Consider the following 21,915-nt stretch of genomic DNA (forward strand, 5'->3'; position numbering starts at 1 on the left):
TAGCTGTAGTGTTAAACTAAATAACTTCAGACTGACTGATCACATTTAAGGTAAGGGGGAATCTGTATTAGATTTTTTGCTAAACTGCTGCTTAATTCTGAGCTGCTACAGTAAATACTAGGCGTGTGTTTGTGGGGGCTCACTTTGAGGAAGCTCTTGGCGGCGGTGCGGCAGGCCTGGTAGTACTCGCTGTAGCTGTATTTTTTCCACTCCTCTCCGTCCTTCCAGCCGAGCGCCGTGTAGCTGCCGAATCGCTCCACGGCCCGGGTGAAGGCCTGGTGCACGGTGACCGGAGGCTCAGCCGCCGGCCCGGAATCGCCCATCCTCAGCTTGACCTCGCCTTTCCTGTCCGTCGTCTGCAGCTCCGACCCCGACGCAGGCAGAGGCAGAGAGGCCGGACGCTGGGCACTGGCTGCAGGACACACAGCAAACATGGTTTGGGTTGTTTATTAAAGTCAACACAAATTCATATTCATAACCCTTCCATTCTGAAATGCATCTGTGAGCGAAACAGGTATCGACGTGGGTTTCTGAGCAGGCTGAGCGCTTTCTCTTGATGATAGGTGGGGGTAGTGGGGTGAAACACATCATTGCTTAGTATTATCTTGCCCCGCCTGCTGGTGCACAGTGACATCATAAAAAAATCAGAAGAGGCGGGTAAATTATAATATGAGAGAAAATTAACAGGAAAACAAGAATTGTGTCTTTTAAATCATATGATGAGATTAACTGTGTTTAATATGACCAGAGACATATTGACTTCCTGCTCCAGCAGTGACAGTACTTCTCCAACAGTACTTCTTGCTTCTGCTTATTAGAAAAATAAGCAAAGTGGTTGGTGTAGTGTAGTGGGTAACACCTCTGCCTTCTACACTGTAGACTGGGGTTCAATCCCTGGCTGGGTGAGCACCCGACACTATAACAAGTCCTTGGGCAAGACTCCTAACACTACCTTCACCTTCCTGTGATAAATGATCAAATCGTAAGTCGCTCTGGATAAGAGTGTCTGCCAAATGTATTAAAAAAAGAAATGTATAATATTACTTTTGCACATTTTATGTTGTTTGCCAAATATGTTAAATTCAGCAAATAAACAGTAATTGTGCATTAAAACATGCAGAAGTGTGTTCACTGTAGAGCAGGGGTGTCCAACTCATCCACTAAAGGGGCCGAATAAAAAAAAAATATAAAAATCTCAACAAATCTTTGGGGCCAGAAAAAAAGCTTATATTTCATATTAATTCAATGTTGTGCTATAATCTCGAGAGGCCATTGTTTATTCAAAATACGCACAAACTTCAGCAGTGAAATACAGACACTTGTAGTAGATTAAATACATTACAATATTACATGGACACTTGAAAAACTCAAAATTTAAACGTCTCCAGGAGCTCAGTCTTTAAAACCTACCTATTTGCCTGAATTAGACTCCTGCCATCCTTTCTTTACTGCAAGTTCATTAATGCTTGGGCTCAGTTTCTGAGCTGCTGAGCTGACGTTAAGTGTTTATGCTGGTTGAACTGCAGCTGAAATGCAGCCCAGTGTGTTTGGTGATATGACTGGTGCAGAATTGTGCAGAATTGAGGTGTAACTGCAGTCCCATAGACTGTTATTGGGGTAGGAGAGTCAGACCAGACATTACGTTGCAGTGCATGCTGGGGAATGTAGTGCAGCGCATTGTGAAACGGGTTAAAATTAATAGAAAATTAAAAAACTTTTGCAGGCCGAATTTTGTCCAGATCAGGTTGCAGGCCTTGTGTTTGACACATGGGCTGTGGAGGATGTGTTTATTTTCGCTTAGAAAACCAACTGAACGTTATTTGACCCAAACTTTTGCATACGACTATGCAAGAACGGAAGAAGCCAACATATCTTGGCTTATCGACTGCACTCGGGTCAGGGGAAATCTGTGTGAACTTCAATTAGCGCCAAACTATCACTGTGACTAGCTTCACTTTGTAACTAATGTATAAATAGAATCCAAAGGTTCAGCACGAGGCTGTCTGTGAACACAAGGCCGTCTCAGAGCAGAGCCCTCCGTCACAGAACACTGACCCCCGAGTACCAGACATGCGTACACAGTAGAGAAGTGATCCTCATTAAAGCTTAGTTCATTCTTTACGGGCTGAACTCACAGCCACACTGCACCAGCACCTCTGATGCAATGAGCAGCTTTTAGAAGAAGGGCTACCAAAGTTCATTCGTCCCTGCAGTCACATCCTGCACTTAAGTCCTTCTCAGCAATACTACTTTTTACATAAACAGACTGAAAAAAAACAGCTGCTGACATTCATTTAACAGCTGTTTAATCCAAACAGTTTAAGTGCTGTTATAAACAGGAGGTTCTAATGATTTAGAAAAACAAAGGGGAATCCCAGTCACTTTTCTGAATTTCTGCATAATTAAACGGTTAAGATGTAAACAAAGTCATTCAGAGTGGTTTGATGTGAAACGGTAGAGAAACGTAATGAATCAGAATTGTTCACAGTGGTGCTGATAGGAACCAGACGTCTGAGAAGTTCAATGCCATCATCAACATCACATGTTAAACTCAGAAGACACGTGTAGGTTCACTGATGGTGCTGGATAGTAAATAAAATGGCTATATTTGTGTTGTAGTCATGGTGACCCCTGGTTCCTATCACCACCACTGTAAAGAAGTCAGTAAGTTTCTCTAGAATGGACTATTTCACAATAAACCACTCTGAATGACTTTGTTTACATCTCAAAGGCTGAATTATGCAGAATTTTATGAAAAATTGGTGGAATTCCCCTTTAAGGTTGAAATCAACACAATTAGAGCATCAACTTATCACACACTGCGCTGTCTAAACACAGCAGGCTAACCCCACACAGTGTTTGTCTTCACTACACACCCTCTAAAAAAATTAGCTTGCAATTCAGCCAACTCAGCAACCTGACGAGTAAACCTGTAGGTCATGTGACCCCCGTGGCAGGGTGACCTCATTGAGAGCGTCCGTCCCCCAGTGTAAACATGACATTCAGCAGAGAGAGGTGGAAGCGTCTGGGTTTTCACACGCCGGCTGTTTATTCACTGTTTAAATGCACACAGACAAACAAGGGAGGGGCGGAAGTTTGTTTGAGGGCTGTGTGACCTTACACCCTGCCGAACCTTCACACTGTCACTGCCCTCACTCAGGGTCAGGGACTTCTTCAGAATGAAAAAAAACAAAATCTGTTCTCCTCTCATTACTAGTTACTTAAAAACAAAACGTTTAAAGTGCGCTAGCAGCGCCGCGGCTGACTCCGACTGAAACTACCTTTCAGAGCTTCATACACGGTTATATGCGAATGTTCCAACAACTCCCCTCCGCATTAAATTACATGTTTTGTTGAGATTTGTAAGTGAAAATAACTTCCTCAATAGGAAAGAAACTCAAATATGAACACACACACACACACACACACACACACACACACACACACACACACACATCACTGTTGTCGGAAGAAAACCTCATATCTGGTCACTTTACAGGAGAAGGAAAAAAACTACTTTACTTTTACTGTAAGTCAATGGAACCAGATGTTTTTCAAATTTTTTTGGGGTCGTTTCTTTTGGTCCATTCAGCATGAAATTCACACACAATGTAGAAGAACAACAGGTATTTTCAAATTATGTCAAAAACTGAAAAACGACAAAAATGAAGATTTTCCGACAGCAGGAAAATACACACAAAATTACTTGGAAATATGTGTGTGTGTGTGTGTGTGTGTGTGTGGTGTGTGTGTGTGTGTGTATATATATATACATATATATATATATATATATATATATATTTGTATCTTAATTTTTGTGTCATGAGGTCATGAAAAATGGATCAAAAGAAACGGCCCAAAATTACTTGGAAAAGTCTGGTTCCATTGACTTACATTAAAAGTAAAGCGGGTTTTTTCCTTCTCCTGTAAAGTTACCATTATGGAGATACGAGGTTTTGTTCCGACAGCAGTAACTGTGTATTAAAATGTGCACAGATATGTTCTCTGTAAAGGATGCTGACTTATTTGCAAATCAACAGAACACGTTTATTTGACCAGGCGTGCCCGAACTTTTGCATATGACTGTAGTGTCCACGAAAAATGGATGAACTTGCTTTTCTAAAACTAGATCTGAAAGCATGTCAGTTCTGCATTCGCAGAGATATTTAAATTCTCTGTAACGTGTTTATAAAGCGTTAACTGGAAGAGCCGAGAGGGAAAGAGGAAGCTGAGCTGTACTGGGGGAGTATATGAATGAAGGGAGATTTGGGAGGCTCACTGTTCACTGTTTCCCTTTCACACACTTCCTCTCTAGGGGGAAGCGGTGGTCTCATCAACCTGGAATTCACACATGCTGATGTTATATAAGCACATCCAGTCAGCCTTCATGACGGTGAACAAATCTTAATACCGGGTTAAATAAGTACGTGTTAGAATCAGCACTGAGGGCTTTCTCCTTTTCCTGTAGAGCGAAGCACGTGTGTCATATGAGGACTAGAATAAAGTCATCTGTATATCTAAAGAGGAACTCCGCACTTATATGCGAAAGCTTAAACACCCCGCGGTCAAATTTACACGTTTTGGTGACTTTCTAAGCGGAAACGAGATCCTCTACAGAGAAAAATGTGCCATAATTTTTGCACAGGCCACGTTTTGCATGTTGTTTTTTTCCTCCAATATGTTATATTAAACAAATAAACAGTAATTGTGCATTAAAATGTGCAGAGGTGTGTTCTGTGTAGAGGATGTGTTCACTTATTCACAACCAGAAAATCAACCAAACATGCCATCTGACCTTCTGCATACGACTGTATGTGTTTGTCTGTGGTGCATTTGCATATCAGTGAAAACAGTAAACGTTTCCATGGTGTTAGTATTACAGTGGTACTGTTCACATATGCTAAAATCATAAAAGCACTAATATATACTGCAGTCATTTCACTACAGTCGTTACACTGACAGACTGTTTACCGAACCTCCTATACGTCTTTGTGACTCTTAGAAAACTAACAATTCAAATATGTATGAAATAAATCAGCACTACTGCTGTGAAGATCACGACTATACGTGGTGTGTCCTGGTACATGCAGTGAGACTGTAGCAGTAATACAGCCGTTTACTTCTACTGACTTTTGCAAAACACTTTTTGTACATAGTTATTGGATTTATTGATCAGCAGCGATGCAATTTTATTAAAGGGCTCATATTCTATATTTTTGACTTCAGGGCTACTTACGACATTTGTGAAGTTTAAGATTTAAAAGAGCACAATTTCTTTTTACAAATGATATCTTTAGTTGTTTTTCTAAGTGAAAATAAGTTAAAACACCCTCCACATTTTTCCACACAATGTACATTTCTATTTATTTGCAGTGTTTAAATATTAGAAAAACATAAAACATAGAATAAAAATATCTCATAACTTCTGCACAGGCCGCATTTTATGCCAAAACAACAAAACATCATTGGACCAGGGACATACGCATAGCCCTGTTCTGATTGGCTGCCCTGTATGTTTCCAGGGTGAAACATGCTTTATAACTTCAGTGTGAGTGGGCGGGGCTTATCTGCTGTAGGCTGAACGCCTGATATGCATGAACGCTTTGGTTTTCATGACGCGACAAACAATGAATTCAAAACAAGCTGCTTTGTTTTCGCAGCTTAATTCCAATGTATGGACGGTACAGACTAAAGAAAGCTCTAATACATTTAACAATATTTACAAACCACATCAAAATATTCTCTTGAAAAATAAGAGACTTGACTGTTTTAAGGCTTTACGCCATGTCATCGTGCGCAACCTCACCTGACTGCATGCGTGTGCTGTGTTGGGCGGCCTGGCTCTCCTCCTCTCTCTCGCAGGCCGTCTCCTCCTCCGATGACTCACTGGAAAGTAATGTGATGAAAGAAAACAAAAGATTAAGAGACTGGAAGAAGAGAAAATCCAGACATACAGCATTCTGAGCCCGACTTCACTGAGAGAGAAATATGTATCAGAGTTTTGATCTGAAGTGCTCAGAAATCACGTCAAAAACGTTTAGGCGCGCATACCTTCACGTACACCTACACTGAGGAATCACCTGAGGAGGTCAACCTGGGCCGTTTAGGTCAAAACGCAGTCATGAGGAGTCAAGACTCTACCCAGGTTTGAGTGTTTGTGCTGCTCAGACAGCCGGTTCAGCTCATAAACCGCTGGGTAGTCACCTGGGGCGGATTCACGAAGTTCTAGAGAAAAGTTAACCCCTTCATGCCCGACAACTGCAACTTGTTCAGGCACTCTAGTACCCAGTTGGCCACTCAAGGTGCCCGTATTCAAATACTCGGGTACTCGGCTCTGTTACTGTCCTGTTGCGGCTCCACAGCAGAATCAGATTAGTAGGTAAAAATAAAATAATCCTCCTTTACAGTAAAATAAAGCTCTGCTGATCATTCAACACAGTTTAACAATAAATGGTCTTAAACTCTGGAGTTAATGTAGAACTGCTAATTCACCCTTTAACCCTGAAGATCAGCGCAGGCTGCTGGTCACCATAGCAACGCAGACAACAGTCTCACCTAGTTAGTAGCTAACGAAACGGCAAAGAGAGAGATTTAAGACGAGCTTTGATCATTTGGAGACGAATGGACTTATTAGTGTTTATAATCACTCCAGCTGGTTTCCTGATACATTTAATCTGCACCGAGAAACTGACAAACACTAGAAAGTCCCAAGGCTGAAGTCAGTTTCTCGTTTGCCAGCGTCTCGTTCGAATTCTCCCGTTCCACCTTAAATGGTGCAGCAGTTACATTCTGGCGGCTCGGCACCATTTAAGGTGGAACGGGAAAATTCGAACAAGAAGCTGGCGAACGAGAAGCGACTTCAGCCTCATAAAAAGTTGAATGTTGAGAGACAGTAGAAATTGTTCTACTTTTAAAAAAGTTTCCTGCTGGAGATGCGAGAAAAGCCGTTATAGTTGAGCTAAAGCTTAAAGCAGAGCAAAGTAAGTCAGTTTTCGTTTATGTTATATTTTTAGCCTATACTGGTACATTAGCACACATTTACAGCCAAGATGGTAAAATGGACAGAAAATGTGGCTCCCAAGGTGGTTTGATTTGGCTCTTCTTAATATTTGGGTTGCCGACCTCTGGTTTAGGGGGTTAACAGACTACATTCACACACTAGAGACACAGAAGTGTACTGGTGCATAGAAAGTGTGTGCAGTGTATGTGTGAAATATGAGCGACACTCTCAGAGGCCGGCCCAGTATGGTGATTACACTTAACTGCTCTGTAAACAATGTTATGAATGTGTGTTCAAGAGTTCAGACGTCACTCAGTGACATGCAGTAACGTTAAGCACATGACTGAGAAAGCAGACGCAGCGCGGCTTTATTACCAACTACACGTAAAAAAAAGGTTCTCCAAAAGGTTCTTTAGCACAGGCAATGGCTCTTTTTAGAACCATGATTTTATATAGAACCATTTCATGATTAAATGATTCTTTGCATCCTGAAACGGTTCTTCTGATAGTCCGAGGATGTGTTGTATATGGTTCTATATTGAACCCTTTTGAACAGAGTTCTACATAGCACCAAAAAAGGTTCTGCTATTGTTACAAGCTTTACACTGTGACAACTGAATCTTTTTGGTGCTGTATACACACTCTTAAAGAGATGGTTCTTTAAGGGCTTTAAGGGTTCTTTAGTCAAGACAATGGAGCTCTACAGAACCATGAACACTCCAAGAACTACTTGCATGCCTAAACGGTTCTTCAGATTGGCCGAGGATGTGTTGTATATGGTTCTATATAAAACCCTTTTGAAAAGAGTTCTATGTAGCACCAAAATAGGTTCTGCTATTGTTACAAGCTTTCCATTGTGACAGCTGAAGAACTTTTTTGGTTCTATATGCACTCTTAAAGAGACGGTTACTAAAGTTTCCTTAGTAAAGACAATGGATCTCTATAGAACCATAAACACTCAAAGAACTACTTGCATGCCTACAGGGTTCTTTGCACGGTGAAATGGTTATAATATATATATATATTAATATATATATACACACATACACACACACACACACACACACACACACACTTTGTAGGCTAGGTTAAAAATCAACTAAATGCATGTACTTACTTGGCCGTGGGCTCCACAGTTGGGTCGTCCAGAGAGGCGATACTGTCTCCTGTCCCACACGATTGCTCGACGTCTCGCGGAGGGTCCATCACACCTGCTGCGGACATGGCTAAGGGCTCACAAGCGGTCACTGTGGAGACAAACACAAACAAGCCTGTGTGTCAGGAAGAGCTTCTACAAATCCTACAACACTCCTGACTAAGCTGACCTGCAGTGGGGTCAGTATTAAAGCTGAGAGCTTGGCAGAAGCACGCACACACACACACACGCACGCACACAAGCGTCAGGTGTACACAAAGGATTTAAGCGACGGACGCAGCTGGACACGAGCTCACACCTGCTGAATGGTGAAGTCACTGCCATGTGGAGGTCACATGACCCAACAGACGCTCGGAGGATAAACGGCATGTGTGTCACAGGACCGAGAGAGACGCGACATACGCTGATGACCGAACATCCTCCCTCATGCGTCACTGTTACTCCGAGGGCTTCCATACGGGAATGACGCGGTCAGAACCGTTACAGGAGTAAAGTCTGATTCTGTTAGATTGGTTTTAGTAAAAGTCGTCGGCGGCCATTAAAACTGTTTAAAATGATTTATCATGGTAGTGAGTTAGTCATAAAAACACCATCACAATATATCAATAAAACACATATATCAACATAAATAGAATAAAATACGACTTAAAAAGTTTAAAAAGTTAGTGTTGATTAGAAGAATTCAGTTCAATTTCATAAGCAACACGGCTGATTACATTTAATGAGGGAGTGATTTGCCAATATTTTGTTTATTCGTATTTATTTTGAAAGTTAGTGGGTTTTTTTTTCAAACAAATAAATGCTTACTGCCCAAACGGCTTTACTTACCATTTTCTCAGACTTTTCCACAGTAATGCATACCAAAAAAAAATTCACTGAATTTTATATATATATATAAAAGGAGTAAAGCCTATATATATTTTGAAAAACAGCCAGATACATTTATTTCTGACTGAAAATAAGCACATTTGTTGACTATGATAATTAACTACAACATTCTTTTCATATACATTTTTCTTACATCTCATATATTCTCATATTACATCTCATATATATTTATATCCAAGAGATTTTTACATATGTAAAAAAAAAAATCTATATTGTTTTTAAAAAAAAAAAAAAACAAAAAAAAACAGCCCAATACATTTTGACAGATGCTTAACTACAACATACTCTTATCTTTTATCTCTCATATATCTATATACAGGGCGATTAAAAAAGATTCATCCAATTTCAAAATGATTTATTTCACTTGTAAATCATTACAGAACAATTCAGTAAACTGTAAATGAGCATAAAGTTTATCATGTAATTTTACAAGTTCTCAATATGAACCTCCTCCAGCTGTACGGACGACATCAACACCATAGTCAAACTCGTCCCATACTCGATTGAGCATGTCGGGTGTCGCTGCACTCACGGCTCTTTCAGTGCGATTCTGGAGATCATCCAGTTTTGTTGGGAGCAGCACATAAACAGAATCTTTAAATCTACCCCCATAAAAAAAGTCACACGGCATGGGATCTGGTGATCTTGGGGGCCAGAAGTGGAGTGCCAAATGGGGGTCTCCTTTGCAGCCAATCCAGCGATGAGGGAGCCATCTTCCGGTGAGAGTCAGAAACTCTATGACCCCCTCTTTCAATTGGATTGTGATTGGTTCCTAGACGCCTCGCGGTTGTAAAAATATGGCGTTTTAAAATCAGATGAATCTTTTTTTAAAATCACCCTGTATATTTTTAATACATAAAGAGACATGCAGCAAATCCATGTTGCACTGCCACCTTCAAACTGACCACACTAGGTATACGATACTCATAATAACACCAGTCAAGATTCAGCAGATACTGTCCTATCACGATAATCACGATGTGTTTAGTGAACAGCAAGTCAGTTATAGAAGCTACAGAAGGAGATTTACTGGTATTTTGTAGCTGCCATGTATAGGCATTATGCATGTACTTCATTTACACTGATTAAACTACAGTTATGAGGATAAACTACCTGGGTATTAATACACAAACTAACAAGTAAACACTGACCAAGTTTGAAAGTATTGATGCAAAAAATCAAGAAAAACTTAATTGTATCGGTTCTACAGCAGAGGATTAATTAAAGGCAGCCCTACTTCAGTTTCACAGTCCACATTCTTCCATAATCTGGCATTTTGTTGATTTTGGGACAAAACTATACTTATTTTTATCTTTTTTGCTTGTTTTCATAACATGCAAACACCAGCTGCCCTTTATATTGTACAATAAGCTTCTTAATGAATGGATCAGCAAAAATCTTCCAAAATAATCGAAGAAAAATAATCTTAACTTACAATGAAAATGAGTGTAAATCTCTTTGGTTATTGTTCTAACATTGCCGATATGTTGAATAGATGCTATAATAATAATAATAATAATAATCATCGTTCTGTGTAATGAATCACTCAATCGAATTTAACTTCAAACATTTTTATTCAAAGCGGACACTGACAGACACCACATCTCCAAGAAGCCAACAAAAACACCGCACACGTCCAGTTACATCACCAGCTCGATAACCTGATTGTTCCTCTGGGACGGCGGAAAAGAAATTGACTGGAAGACCAGAAACAGAGATTTATCTTCCTTTAAAATCAACCGAGGCCTCGATGACTCCACTGCGTCATGAAATCTCTCTTTAGTGAGGGAGGCGCTCACACAACGGCTGTGACGATGGCAAATTACACAAGCAGACGAATGGATATAAAAACCTAAAAGTGCCAGTAAAAAAGTCTAAATAACCTCAGCAACTCTCTGAAAGACAAACACTGCCCAGGCCAGGCCGGTAACTGACTGGTCTGTTCCATACGATGACCAAGCATGTCCGCCTTGCCCTGGTTTCCTGAGGTCAAAAAGCACAGGAAGCGAGTCGTTTCCTAGTCGGAAATGCGTCACTGCGTTCCCGAACAATATCAGCAGACCTGTGGGCCCCCAGCCTGACCACATTCACTCTACTGGCTCTCTGGACGACCCACGCCGCCCTGATGTTTATCTAAACTGGGCACCCATTGAAAACACATACCGGCGATTCTCTGGCCCTGCCGTAATGTGCACTGCTGGCACAGAGCAGGAGGAACGGACAGTCCGAAAAGGGAAGCAGGACACAGGAAGTTCCAGTCCAAAACCAGAACAGACAGAACTTCATCACTGAGGTCATTAATCCTTTACAATTTAAACAGATATGTGGATATAAATACTAATAAAACGTACAAATTAGGATTACATCCACTTGAGTTGGCCTTACAGTCAAATATGGCATCAATACACTACATGGACAAAAGTATTGGGACACACCTCTTAAATCATTGAACTCAGGTGTTTTAGGTGCACCTAGCCATGCAGCCTGCCTTTACACACATTAGTGAAAGAACGGGTCGTTCTAAAGAGCTCACTGAGTTTGTGTGTGATAATGTAATAGGAAGCCACTGTTGGTCAGTTCCTGAAACTTCTTCCATCCTAGATATTCCACGATGAACTGCGAGTGGTATTATGGAAAAGTGGAAGTGTTTAGGAATCACAGCAACTCAGCCAAGAAGTGTCAGACCATGTATAATTACAGAGCAGGTGGCCGAGTGATGAGGAGCATCGAGCATAAGAGTCACCAACGCTCTGCTGACTCAATTACTGCAGAGTTCAAACCTTCTCTGACATCAACATCAGCACAAAAACTGGGCGCTGGGGAGTTTCCTGGCATGGGTTTCCATAGCCAAGCAGCTGCACACCAGCCTTACATCGCCAAGCATCAGATGGAGGGGTGTAAAGCGCCACCACTGGACTCAGTGGAAAGCACTGGACACGTATTCTGTGTAGTGATGAATCAGCTTCTCTATCCGTCCGTCTGATGGGCGAGTCTGGGTTTGGCGAATGCCAGGAGAACGTTACCTGCCTGACTGCACTGTGCCAGCTGTAAAGTTTGGTGGAGGAGGGATGATGATATGGGGCTGTTTTTCAGGGGTTGGTCTAGAACCCTTAGTTCCAGTGAAGGGAAGCCTTAATGCTTCAGCACCAAGACATTTTGGACAACTATACGCTTCCAACTTTGTGGGAACAGTTTGGGGAAGAACCTTTCCTGTTCCAGCATGACTGAGCCCCAGTGCACAAAGCAAGGTCCTCAAAGGCCTGGCTGGGTGGGTTTGGTGTGGAAGAACTTGACTGGCCCTCACAGAGCCCTGACCTGATAAGTGGTCTGCTGTGGAATAAAGGCAGGAACAAAAGATGTGGAGACGCCTTCAGTTTAAAAGAATACTCCACCTGAAAAGTGCTAACGCAGCATAAATAAATGCGGGTGTGGACCACTAAGGTCAGAGTGATGTCCATTATAATGCTAATAGGCCCCTTGAGAGAGACTTTTAAAGGGCCCATATCCAAAATTTCGTGGTTTTATTTTACAAAAGTGGTCGTACTTCAATTTTACTTTAATCTATCCTCTCTCTATCCCTAAGAATCAAACAGGCTGTTCTGATTGGCTGCCCTGTATTGTGCCTCATTCAAAAAAGCATCAGAATGTCAATGTGAACGGCCGGAGATAAACTATTCAAACTTATTTTAGAAAAAAAGGAGCGGAAAATTCAGTTTTCCATGGTTTGTACCCTTTATGCGATGGCTTGGCAAATAAAAACACCCCCCTTCGCCCAAACAGAGCCAATCAGCCAAGAAATGTTTGGCATCTCAAGTCTGCTTCTTCAGTAACAAGTGACCGAAGCTTATCGCAGACCAATTAGCACTCGGCCTAAATCGCGCACACTTGCCTCAAACTGTATTAGCTTATTACATAACCTCAGACAGACTTGCCTATGTGGTTTCTGATGATGTTTGACATCGTATTATCTATAAAAATGGACAAAAGTATGTAGCACAACTAAAAAGAAGCACCAGCTACCCTGAAGCCTAAAATTCGTCTACAGACCAAGACCAAAAGTGTGTAAGTCAGTTTTGTTTTTGTTGAACTCTCTCTTTAACCTCTGTCTGCCCCTCTTCTCCTTACGGAGGTCCCTTTCGGACAGACGCACCTCATCCTTGTGTCCTTCACAGCTTGACTCCGCCTCTTCTCACTGTGCATTGGTTACAGAGGAGTGCAGCCATCACCCATCCCACTGGCTGAACTTTAGCTTGGCCTCCCCCCAAAAAACACACTTTTTACACCCAAACCACCAAACAGCTGCAGATTCTTCACTTCCAGCTGTGTCCGACTAATTTAAGCGTTCATAACAAGGCGCAATACGGTTCCATGCATAGGCTGGGGATGAGTATTCTAACCTCTCTTATTCAGCCCCCTGTGTTTTTTAAACAAACATCCCAACTAGGACAGATTTTCTACAGGTATGAAAAGACAAGACACTCTGAAGGATATTAATATTAATATTCATTTAATTGAGTTCAGCAAACCTAAGAGGGGATCTATATCTGACTGTTTAGTGATTTATCTTTGCGTTTAATTTGCACGGTTGACCTACAGAACGATAACTCTGAGGCACAAAAGCTTGCGCTGTACATATCTGTCACATCTGCTTAGATATGGTGGTTTCACTTAATGTGAGACGCAAAATCAGATACTTGCATCCCAGCGTTCTCTGCAGATCTAGATCACGCACACAGTGAACTTCTTTCATAAGGACAGAGTCACTGATGCAAGCTACTATAGTGTCCCCCTTGTGGAGAATCTTCACCCTGCTAAACAGGAGCGAGTGAGTTACGAAGGCAATTTATTTCAATTTTTATTCCAAAACTAGACATGCAGCAGCAGCAGCCATTGAAATTGGCCTGCAGAGGTTAAAAGGTTAGTACAGGGGTTCACAGCTCCACAGCAGAATCAGATTTGTAGGTAAAAATAAAATAATCCTCCTTTACTGTAAAATAAAGCTCTGCTGATCGTTCAACACAGTTTAACAATAAATGGTCTTAAATGCTGGAGTTAATGTAGAACTACATATTCACCCTTTAACCCTGAAGGTTGGCGCACAGACTGCTGGTCACCATAGCAACACAGACAATCTTGCCTAGCTAGTAGCTAACAAAACGGCAAAGAGAGAGATTTAAGACGAGCTTTTCCATTTGGAGACGAATGGACTTGTTAGTGTTTATAGTCACTCCAGCTGGTTTCCTGATACGTTTAATCTACACTGAGAAACTGACAAACGCTAAAAAGTTACGAGGCTGAAGTCAGTTTCTCATTCGCCAGCTTCTCATTCACCACCTTAAACAATGCACTTACATTCTGGCGCCTCAGGCACCATTTAAGGTGGAACGGGAAAATTCAGCCTTGTAAAAAGTCGAATGTTGAGAGATATTTTACAAGAAATTCTTCTACTTTTGTGAAAAAGTTTCCTGCTGGAGATGCGAGAAAAGCAGCTATAGCTGAGCCAAATCTTAAAGCAGAGCTTTAAGTTTTTAGCCTATACCAGTACATCAGCACATACTGAGACATTTTTACAGCCAAGATGGTAAAATGTGACTTCAGTAAAATGAACATAAAATGTTGTGGCTCCCAAAGTAGTTTGAGTTTGGTTAAAAGGACAAAATGGCTTTTCTCAACATTGTTAGTACAATTAAAATCCCTCCAAATGTGCAGTAAAGCACTTACAGTGAACAAGCCAGTTTGGCCACACCAGCTTCCTGCTCTGTCACTCATTTATCTGCCTAAAATGAGAGCTGCTGGTCACGTGACCAGCTCAAGGCTGATGATCTGAAGAGAGGATGGCTGTTTGCTGGCAGCCCGGATGACTATTTATCCCAGGATGCGTCCAGCCAACAGGAAGCCATCTGGGCCAGAGTTGGCCCAAGGCCACAAGAGCTTAAGAAACAACTGGACATTCAGCCCTGGGGTAACAAGACTGAACCACAACAATTCCTCATCTGGCGTTGTGAAGTACTGACATTCTCCTCTGAGGCGTTAAGCAGGAACATGGTAGCTTGTGCAGTTGATGGTACGCATGCTCCTCTGCTTTATACAGCAGCAAGACTGGTCTACTCCAGCGCTCAGGGCAGCAGACCACCCGATAGAGCAGGGGTGTCAAACTCAACCACTAAAAGGGTCATATTAAAAAATCTAAACAAATCTGTGGACCAGCTGTTTTATCTTTATTTAACATTTTGACCCCAACTGGCCATTGTTTATTCAATATATGCCAAAACTATAACGGCAAAATAGGCACTGAATACTTCATCAGTTCAAAAATAATTTTAAATAAAAATTATTTATATAAATTAATAGACTACATCAGCTGCAGATCACCGTCAAACCTCTTTAAATGCCCCCAGAGTACAGTAGGTACAGTTGGTGACCGTTTGCTGGAACTGGATCGATCAACAGATCGTTGTTGGGGAGGGAGTGGGAGCACACATTATGTTGCAGTGCATGCTGGGAACTGTAGTGCAGCTCATGGGCTAATATTTCCATCTAACGTTTCCATCACATGCTGGCCTCTCCAAAGAAAATCATAAACACTGATTGATTTAAAATACAACGACTTAACAAATGTTAACAAGTCTGTCAAATCAAACGTCCGACACTTATTTATAACTGTATACAACTCAGTTTGATTCGTCCTTCACACAACTTCACAACCATTTCCTTTTCTGAAAATAGACGTGGCTTAGGGAAGTGGTGGTGAACAGTCAGGTGACCCATCCTCCTCTGAAGGTAGTGGAGGTGCTGATAATGATCACCCCTGAGTTTCCGTTGTCCATGGTGCCGCGCTGGAGACGTTCCAGTAAGAGCACAAACTGGGCACGCTCCAGAGGATTCGCTAAACTCAGCACACACTGGAGGAACATCATAACAAGCCACCCGATTCACAGTGACACACACACACACACACACACACCTTAAAGCTATGATTCATTTGTGATTCACTCAACACGTGGCTGGCGGTGCAAGCATGATGGATCCTGAACTTAAAGGGGAATCACACCAAATTTTCAAAACTTCTGCATAATTCTGTTGTTAAGATGTAAACAGTGTTAACTGTAGAGAAACTTACTGACTCTTTACAGTGGTGTTGATAGGAACCAGGGGTTGTGATGACTACAACACAAATACAGCCATTATACTTACTATCCAAAAGCACCAGTGAAACTTATTTAAGTGTTATATGCAACATTGACGATGGAAAATTAGCGGTAAATCCGAAAATAATAAGTCTGTGACAACACCTCATCATGAATTTTCATGATCAATAAACAATATCGGACATCAGGCGACGTATTCATAACTATTTGGTGTGGAGGGAGCTTTTAGACGCATTAAACTTCATCTTAACTACTTCTAAAATCCCTGGGATTCCTGTTTAATGTGACGCAACGATGCTGGAATGTCTGGAATGTCTACAAAATCTCAGACGACAATATGGAAAAGGCTTCATCTTGAAATGACACTGACAGCATCCATATCGATCAATATTAATCAGCATGCCCTGCACAGGTCCACTCAGCACCTCTTCCAGCACAGACTGAGGGAAACACACGGGACGTGTTCCAATACCAGTGCGAATACTAATCACACACCACACAGCCGCAGCCCCGGTTCACCACACGCTTACAAATTTCCATCACAAGTATCCGTCACATTAGCACCTCTGTATTAACCCGCTCGTCTGCCCTGCTGAGAGACCATTAGCCCCCTGCGGTGACCGGCCAAATTGAGAATGGGTGCCTGGGTGTGTGTCAGACACTGTATGCGCATGTGTGTGCACGAGTTTCGGCTGCCCAGATGGTGCCGACAGCCGCGGAGTGATGAAGACAGGATATAAACGAAATTAGTCGCGCTGCCTCCGTCCTTATTCCTCCATCTGGAGCCCCTCCCAGCACATGGTAATCTACATACAGGACAGTATGCAGTAAAGCATTCACTGCTTATAGAGTCCATACAGATTTCAGCTCAGCATTAACATCTCAATTTCAATTTGATCTATTTTTTGATGCGGCAAAAGTGAGGAGTGGCTGAAAATGTGTCTTATGTTAATAGATATCTGTTTTCAGATCATGAGAGCATACAACGTTACCAAAGTTCAACATCTGAAACAAAAGTGGAACTTTATGGTGTCCTAATCAGAGGACTAAACAGTCCCGCTCCCACCAGATTTCATCCCGCTCGCTCCCGCAGAACACCGGAATCATTTGTCCCGCTCCCGCCTGCGGCCGAAACGTTTTGGCTCGATCCCACCCGCGCAGTTCCGTCAAGGCAGACTGACATCCAAAGTCTGACATAGCATATTTACAAATACATTATCCTCTGCTGAAATAACAGCAGTCATGGTCATCAGGCTCACTGTGAAGTAACTTCAAAACGCCATTTATTCACAGTAAACAGAAACACTGAAAATTAGCCCTGCGCTGCACGATACTGTGCAGACGTCTAGTCCCAATCTAGCGCTCAAGTCACAGGCTAATAGGCATATATATATGTGTGTGTGTGTGTGTGTGTGTGTGTGTGTGTGTGTGTGTGTGTAGTTTATACATATATTTCTCTATAATATATTGCAGATGTCGCTGTAGTCGGAAGAAAACCTCATATCTCCAAAATGGTAACTTTACAGGAGAAGGAAAAAACATACTCTACTTTTAATGCGAGTCAATGGAACCAGACATTTTTCAAAGTCATTTTGGGCCGTTTCTATTAGTCCATTCATCATGAAATTTACATACATTGTAAAGGAGAACATGTATTTTCAAATTAAGCCTAAAACTGAAAAAAATGGAGATACCAGGTTTTGTTCCGACAGCAGTGATATGTATGTACACTCAAAGCCTAAGGGAGGTTACTATTGTCCTTATAACAACAATAATAATCGCTGTACATTATGATAATTATATTATTATAATTAGTCCTGGCATAATTTCCAATGCCAATAGTCAGTCAATCACCACTGGAAATATTTTTTGTCTAAAATTATGCCCAATCTGAGAGAAAAAAAATCTAAAACATATTGCAGATGTAAATGTAGAGGGAAAAAAAAAACCTCCTCTGCTACTGAAATCTGTACTACTACCACCACCATACAATATCATCATCATCATCATCATCATCATCATCATCAGTACGGTGAGAATATACTGTAGATTAAAGCACTGACCGCTTATAGAGTTCATACAAATTTCAGTTTGGCATTAACACAACATATTAAACAAAATTATAAATAAATATAGAGTGAAAGCCTGTGGAAGGAAAATAAACCTCTGGAGCTCTGACTTAACAGTATACCCATAGAATAATACCATCATCCTATTTAGCATGGTGAGAACAGCAGGGCTAAGCATTCACTGCTTATGGAGTTCATATACATTGTTTAACAGCAGTCAGTGCATTAAATATAAATAAACAAAGGCATGAAACCTATATGACAATGCACCTCTGAAGCTCTGAGTGACTACTAAGCACATAAAATATCAGTATGGTGTGAATATACTGTAAATTAAAGCGTTCACTGCTTATATCATTTTGGCCTTAACATAATGCATTAAATAAAACCTCCTCTATATATTGCTGATACACAGGTAGACTCAAAGTCCATGGGAGGAAAATAAACCCCTGGAGCTTTGAGCTGCTACTATATCCATACAATATCATCAGAGGGTCAGTGTGGTCAGAATACATAGTGGAATAAAGCATTCACTGCTTAGTCCTTATAGATTTCAGTTTAGCATTAACATACGTTAAATGTTAATAAAGAAGCATGAAACCTCTGAAATATACTGTAGATATGAATATAGATTGAAAACATGGAGAAAAAAAATATGGTGGAATCCATACAGATTTCAATTTAGCATTAATATAAGTCCAGATCCTTATTAAACATATAAATATATATTTAGCTTTGACTATGAAGCTTTGAGTTACTACTATTGACCATAGGACAGGAACAGCATCTATATGGTGAATATATACAGCTGGACGATGCATTCACTGCTTATAGAGTCTATATGGATTTCAATTTAGCATAAATATGTTATTTATTACTAAAGAGGCATGAATTCATCTCAGAAACATAGCTACTGCAGAAAGCCCAAGTCCAGATCCTTATAAAAACAGCTATATATTAAGCTTTGAGCTGACCATATAACATGAATAGCATCTATATATGGTGAAAATATATAGCTGGATGAAGCATTCACTGCTTATAGAGTCTATATGGACTTTGACTTAGTATTAAACATGGTAAATATATTAAATGCTACTTAAGAGAGGCATGAAATCTGATCAGAGGTGGAACATATTCAAAATACATGGTTGAAAAATCATACGAGCTCAGCCAAAACAGTGCCGCACCTCAGTTATCGGTCTTAAATAGCCTGTCTGAAAAAAACCCAAAGCATCCACCCCAAAAACACAGCTTTGTTGCTTTGGTGAGTCACACCCATCGTCCACCCTGTAGCCGGTTTTCACCCAAACCCACCAGATTCAAGCATAAACCACAGAGATCAGACTTACGTTGCATCTTCCGAGCCTTTTCCTGGTTGATCTTTGGAGTTTCAGCGAATTAAAGCCACAGATTCGTCTTTTTTTTCCGTCGTTTTTCCGTCTCTCTCAGCGGAAGCTGGTGCAGAGCACAGGATTTGCCGGCAGCCTCCCGCCTGCTTTACAACTGAGGAACATCATTCACTTTCAAACTCAGAGCCCTCCCCTCCTCCAGGAAGGCCACACCCTCCTCCGCCTCCTGCCTTCAACCCCCCCCTTAACCGGACACCAACACTCTGCGCGATCTGACTGGCTGAGAGCTCTCACACCACAAGACTCATCACCCATATATGGTCACGCCAGCCCATTGAAGGCTGTGAAGGCACAGATGCATTATAGATATGGTGCTGCGGGGTTACTGTAGGGCAAAGGCAGAGCGGATCACGCCGCATCAGGAGAGGCTGCGGCGGCCAGCGCAGCTGCTCTGACATCAGCGTAAAGAAGGCCCACGGTGTCCTCATGGCCACGTGTACTTACATACACAGTCACCACATCTGAGTCCCACGACTGACCTACATTCCACAGTGATTAAAGCAACAGTTTTGCAAATTACTGTGTAATTAAACTGGTAAAGTCACACAAAGAGGTTTGATCTTATATATCTAGAACGGCTCACAGTGGTGGTGATGGGAACCAGACATCGGAAAGGTTTAAAAGGTACCTCGCAGAAAGCCACCACATGAAATGTGCTCGAGGTGTCTTCTGAGATGTTGTGGAAAGATAAATGCCAGATTTAGCAAGATAAATTAGTGCCTAAAGAAATTTTACCATCATCAACATTACATAAACACTCAGAAGGCACGTGTAGGTTCACTGGTGCTTCGGGATAGTAAATAAAGTGGCTATATTTGTGCTGTAGTCATCACAACTCCTGGTTTCTATCAGCACCATGTAAAGAAGTTAGCAGGTTTCTACACCGGTCAGGCATAACATTATGACCACCTCCTTGTTTCTACGCTCATTGTCCACTTTATCAGCTTCACTTACTATATAGGTGCACTTTGTAGTTCTACAGTTACAGACTGTAGTCCATCTGTTTCTCTGCATACTTTGTTAGCCCCCTTTTACCCTGTTCTTCAGTGGTCAGGACCCCCATGGACCCTCACAGAGCAGGTACTATTTGGGTGGTGGATCATTCTCAGCACTGCAGTAACACTGACGTGATGGTGGTGTGTTAGTGTGTGTTGTGCTGGTCTGAGTGGATCAGACACAGCAGTGCTGCTGGAGTTTTTAAACACCTCAGTGTCACTGCTGGACTGAGAATATCCAGCCAACAGCGTCCTGTGACCACTGATGAAGGACTAGAGGATGACCAACACAAACTGTGCAGCAGCAGAAGAGCTATCGTCTCTGACTCTACATCTACAAGGTGGGCTGACAAGGTAGGAGTGTCTAATAGAGTGGACAGTGAGTGGACACAGTGTTTAAATGCTCCAGCAGCACTGCTGTGTCTGGTCCACTCAGACCAGCACAACACACACTAACACACCACCATCGCGTCAGTGTTACTGCAGTGCTGAGAATGATCCACCACTGTGAAAATGTCTAAATAGTCTATTGTAATATTCTATTTCTTCCAAATCGACACCCCTATTTATACCCTACCATTTCGCATAGCCTAAATCGTCACTCGCTTCAAAGTTACTGTTGTTGCATCGAGTTATGAATAATCACAAATAGACTGATGTGGTTTCTGACACTGTATGACATTCTGTTACCTACAGCTATTTACTTATAGTAGCTATAACCATCTAAAGCCCGAACTTTCCCCATATCGTTGTCTATTTTAATATTTTCTTATTACCGACGCAGTTTGACGTGACTGTGTGATGATTTAGGTTTGCAGTTTCCACAAATTAGATCCATTTTCAATGAGATTAAACTTCTATTACTTGTTAGCTACATCACCTCACCTCACAGCTCCACTGCAAAACCTGAGACACCAAACACGTCTTGGCTGATCGGCTGCATTCCTGAAAGTAACCCAGCAGAAATGAACTGTTTTTTTTCCTACACTCTCAGAAAAATGGTAGTAAACTGTCACTGGGTCAGTGCTCCTCTTGTCACTGGGTTGGAACCCTCAAGGGTTCATCTCAGTGTCTTTAGTCAGGGAACATAACTGAACCATAATCCACTGAAATGATATTTTCTAAGCTGTACTGACTCCACACACCCCGTCTCGTCTCCAGGCTTTTATTTTACTGTTCTGTTTTAAAACATTCGGTTATGAAAAGGTACAAATACGAACTTTTCACCTGGAAAAACTTATTTAAGGTTC

At 41.5% G+C, this 21,915-nt stretch overlaps 1 protein-coding gene across 1 annotated transcript in view; it reads right to left on the reverse strand.

The window, feature by feature from the left end:
• Positions 1–19,815, reverse strand: part of acsbg2 (acyl-CoA synthetase bubblegum family member 2) — a 46,549-nt gene extending 26,734 nt beyond the window's left edge. The window contains 4 exon segments of the mRNA XM_036579535.1: positions 144–412; positions 5,807–5,886; positions 8,118–8,247; positions 19,611–19,815. Coding sequence (XP_036435428.1) covers positions 144–412; positions 5,807–5,886; positions 8,118–8,247; positions 19,611–19,617 — 486 coding nt within the window. The 5' untranslated portion in view covers positions 19,618–19,815.
• Between the last annotated feature and the right edge of the window lie 2,100 nt (positions 19,816–21,915).

The sequence above is a fragment of the Colossoma macropomum genome, unplaced genomic scaffold, assembly GCF_904425465.1.
Source record: "Colossoma macropomum unplaced genomic scaffold, Colossoma_macropomum, whole genome shotgun sequence".
Lineage (NCBI taxonomy): Eukaryota > Metazoa > Chordata > Actinopteri > Characiformes > Serrasalmidae > Colossoma > Colossoma macropomum.